Source organism: Equus quagga, chromosome 2 (assembly GCF_021613505.1).
Source record: "Equus quagga isolate Etosha38 chromosome 2, UCLA_HA_Equagga_1.0, whole genome shotgun sequence".
NCBI classification, from domain to species: Eukaryota; Metazoa; Chordata; class Mammalia; order Perissodactyla; family Equidae; genus Equus; species Equus quagga.
In genome coordinates, this window is record NC_060268.1 from 56193104 (window position 1) to 56196775 (window position 3672).

General features: G+C 53.0%; 1 protein-coding gene across 1 annotated transcript in view; it reads right to left on the reverse strand.

Annotated features, from left to right (window-relative positions):
• C2CD4B (C2 calcium dependent domain containing 4B) overlaps positions 1–1122 on the reverse strand; it is a 2159-nt gene extending 1037 nt beyond the window's left edge. The window contains exons 1-2 of the mRNA XM_046652748.1: positions 851–1122; positions 6–657 (exon numbers count right to left, since the gene is read on the reverse strand). Of these exons, the coding sequence (XP_046508704.1) occupies positions 6–618 (613 nt within the window). The 5' untranslated portion in view covers positions 619–657; positions 851–1122. The remainder of the gene's footprint in view (positions 1–5; positions 658–850) is intronic.
• Between the last annotated feature and the right edge of the window lie 2550 nt (positions 1123–3672).

Sequence of the window (3672 nt, forward strand, 5' to 3'; positions counted from 1 at the left end):
CGAGCCGGCGGCGCGCTCCTCGTCCTCGTCGCCGTCCCCGCTGGACACGGAGCGGGCGCGGGCCAGGCCGCCCCTCCTCCGGGCCCGCAGCGCGCGTCTCAGCAGCCCTTCGGGGGCGCGCAGGAGACAGCGGCCGCGGGGCCGCGGGGCGAGCGCGTCCCGAGGCGGGCGGGCGCCGCCGGGGGCCGCGGGGGTGGTGGCGGGGGCTCCGGCCCGGGGGACGAGGTGGGTGTCGCCGCCGCCGAGGGTGCGGGCCCGGGGGCCCCCGAGGAAGAGCGACTCCTTGCGACGGGTGTGCGGGCTCTCGAGCAGCGCGCAGAAGCCGTAAGCGGTGCGCGCGCGGGGCAGGTGCGGCAGCGAGAGCGCGGCCTGCGAGCGCGGGTCCCAGTCCGTGCGCCCGGCGCTGTCGTCGGCCCCTCGGGGCCACAGGTCCGGCTCGGCCGCGCATCGCCGGGGCAGAGCGGCGGCCGAGGGCGGAGCCTCGGGCGCACAGGGCGCGGGCAGCCGCGGCGGGATGCAGAACTCGGGGATGCGGCCCGGGGTGAGCACGTTGGGGCAGGCCGGCTCCGGAGCGGCGCTGCCCGCGGCCGAGGCGCGGAGTTTCCCGAGAAGCCGCATCCTCCCAGGCTGGGGCTGGAGTGGCGGAGAGACGTGCTCCTGCAGGAGAGAGAAACTGCTGAGTTCGGGCGCCTGGGGCCCCTCGAGACGCGGCTGGACCCCTCCCCAACCCCTCTGAGGGGACCCATGTGCCTAAGACCCCGGCCGGTCCGAGTCGAGCTCTCGCGCACCCACAAACCCGCCCGGCCTTCCATTCATTGATACTAAACAAACGAAAAAATAGAAATCAGACCTTTCCCTCTTCTTCAGTCACTCTGGGGCCTGAGTTGCAAGTTCAGTGACCGTTACCTCCGGCTCCCAGCTTCAGCATTGTGGCCGGGACAGCGGCGCTCCTCTTTATACCCGTAGCTTGAGTCCCGCCCAGCTGGCCGGGAGCCCAACCCCTGGAGGCACTGGACAGCCCGCCCGCCCTCCCGGCCACCCCTCCTCGCCAGAGCCGGGGGACCCAGAAGCGGGTCCTCGGTTGTGAGCGAAGCTGTCGCGGCAGCAGGCACCCTGTGGTCAGCCCTGGGACCTCTGTCCGTTCTGCCTGTGTGGAGCCCCTCACGCTTGTGAAAGCTTGCAGGTGAAGAGAGGACGCCTCGTCACCTTGCCAAGGGAGAATTGGCAGCTGAAAAGGCTGGCGACCTCCTGGAGAAGGTGAAGCAGGACAAGGAAGCAGGAAGTTCCTTTTTTGCTAGGAGCTAAACCCTGTCACCCTGCGTGTGACCTACACGCCCTAGGGGCTTCTGTTTTACTGCCTCCACGCACCTGCCATGTGTAGACCAACATGGTTTCCATGGTACTCGTGTACTTATTTTCCCGTCTCCCTCTGCTGGGCAGTTGCCTCCTTAACAGCATAGGGCCCGGCTCAGTCAATGCCATAAATGCTGGTGAAGTGCGTGAATTAATGTACGCAAAAAATTTCTGAACGACTGCAGGCTCTGCCTGTCATCTTGCTTGTCAGAAAGATGGAGCTTCTGGCTCATGCCCCAAAAATAACAGTTGATATTTCCAAAGCTACCCCTTTTCTCTCTGCTCCGGCATGGAGGTATCCAGGTAGAAAGCACCTTACAGAAAATCTAGGTTGTCTCTTTCCACCCACCAGCCTTCATTTTCTAAGTGAGAAAACTGGAGCCCCAGAGGGATTTGGGGAAATTTCAAATTCCGCAAAGGTTAGATAGGGTTAGTTCATGCAGAAGCTAAAACTTGCCATTTCCTCTTTATTTGGCTTTGCATGTGATGCTTCCTGTTATCTGAAACGCCCCTTTTCTGCTTCTCCTCTCTGTGGGAACTGCTGTTTATTCTCCATAATTCAGTCAGACAGCATCCCCTTCGGAACCCTTTACCCAGCTCCCCCATTAGAGTTCATCAACCTCTCCTCATTCCCTCTGTACACCTTCTGTGTGCCACCTTTGCTGCATTTAGCGTGCTGCTTTGGAACTTGGGGTTTACAGATTTGAGTCTCCTAATAGCCTGTGAGTTTCTTGAGGGCAAGGACTGGGGCAACTCAACCAGAGTGGAGTTTGGAGGACCTATTACGAACATATGTAAAATAAAATAAAAGTGCTACTATCCAGAATCTGGGTCTGCCTCCATCCCAGTTGCCTTATCCAAGGGACAAGCCTAGCTGTTTTATTCATCTCATCCAATTCCAGCACCTGGGGATACAATGCCAGGCAAATAATAAGTGCTCGGTAAATATCTGATGAATTATATTGTGTTGAATTAAGCCTGATCTGCAATCTAGGTCTTATGACTGTCAGGTGCCTTTAACCACATATCTCTCTAACTGCATCATTCAATTTCTTTCTCACAATGAGCTAGTGAGGACATTGCTTCTGTTTACCAGATGAGAAACTGAGGTACAAGTTATGAATTAGCCCACATATCATAAGTCCTAGCTTTTCGTTAATTTCTTCCTTCCTTCCTTCATCCATTCACTCATTTCAACATAATTCACTGAGTCTGTTGTCTATCAGGCATTGCGTGTGTGTGGCTTGTATTGCACTTGACACCCAACTGTTAATTCTTAAAGCGATTCAGTCTTCTATTAAGTACTTTCCACTATCCTTGCTTTGGAATAAGTACCGTTATTTCCAAATCCTTACAGGTAGGGAGATTGAATGTTTTCCTGGGTTGATAATGAATGCTTTCTTAGTTGATCACTGTTCTCCTCTAAGATAGGCTGTTTTGATAGGACAAGCATGAATCAACATACAGCCGGGAAGCAGTAATCATTCCTACTGAAGACAAACTTGCAAGCAGAGGAGGCCCCAGGGGTCTCTGCCTGGATCATTGGCTTTTGATTCTTCAGGCTAATCTGCAAATTTGTGGGTGAATTGTCTTCTCTAAATGAGGGCATACCTGCATTATGTCCTGCCCATGTGCCAGCTCACTTCAAATTAGATCTCAGTGAAAATGGCTTTCACTCTCCTGAGGGCCTCTGTGACGTGAACACACAAACGTCTCATCAGTAGGTAAACGCCACCGAAAGCAAGACATCGGATTTGAGTAATTGTGCTACTAGCACATCCGTATTCAGAGAACAACATAAGCATGGCTATAAACACAGTCTCTATGTAGAGGGTTTCCCCAAACCATTAATTTTCCATGAATCAATATTCTACAGAACAGAAAATAAGATACAGGGAAATTAAATTACTTACCTGAGGATACACTCCAGTCATTCATTCATTTAAACCCATAGCTGCAGGCTGTGTCCACAGTCAGAGGCCTGATTTCCTTCCTGATTCTGAAAGCACACTGGGGAAAGTGAAAAACAACCCCTTAGTGGAAATTCTGATCACTCCAATTGTTTCATTTTTTTTCTATTTATTTATTTATTTTATTGAAGTAACATTGGATTATAACATTATATAACTTCCAGGTTACATCGTAATATATTTCGAGTTCTGTGTGGATTACATCCTGTTCACCACCCAAAGACTAAGTACCATCCATCACCACACACTGTGCCTAATCACCTCTGTCACCTTCCTCCCTCCCCCCTTCCCCTCTGGTAACCACTAATCCAATCTCTGTTGCTATGTGTTTGTTTGTCGTTGTTTTTAT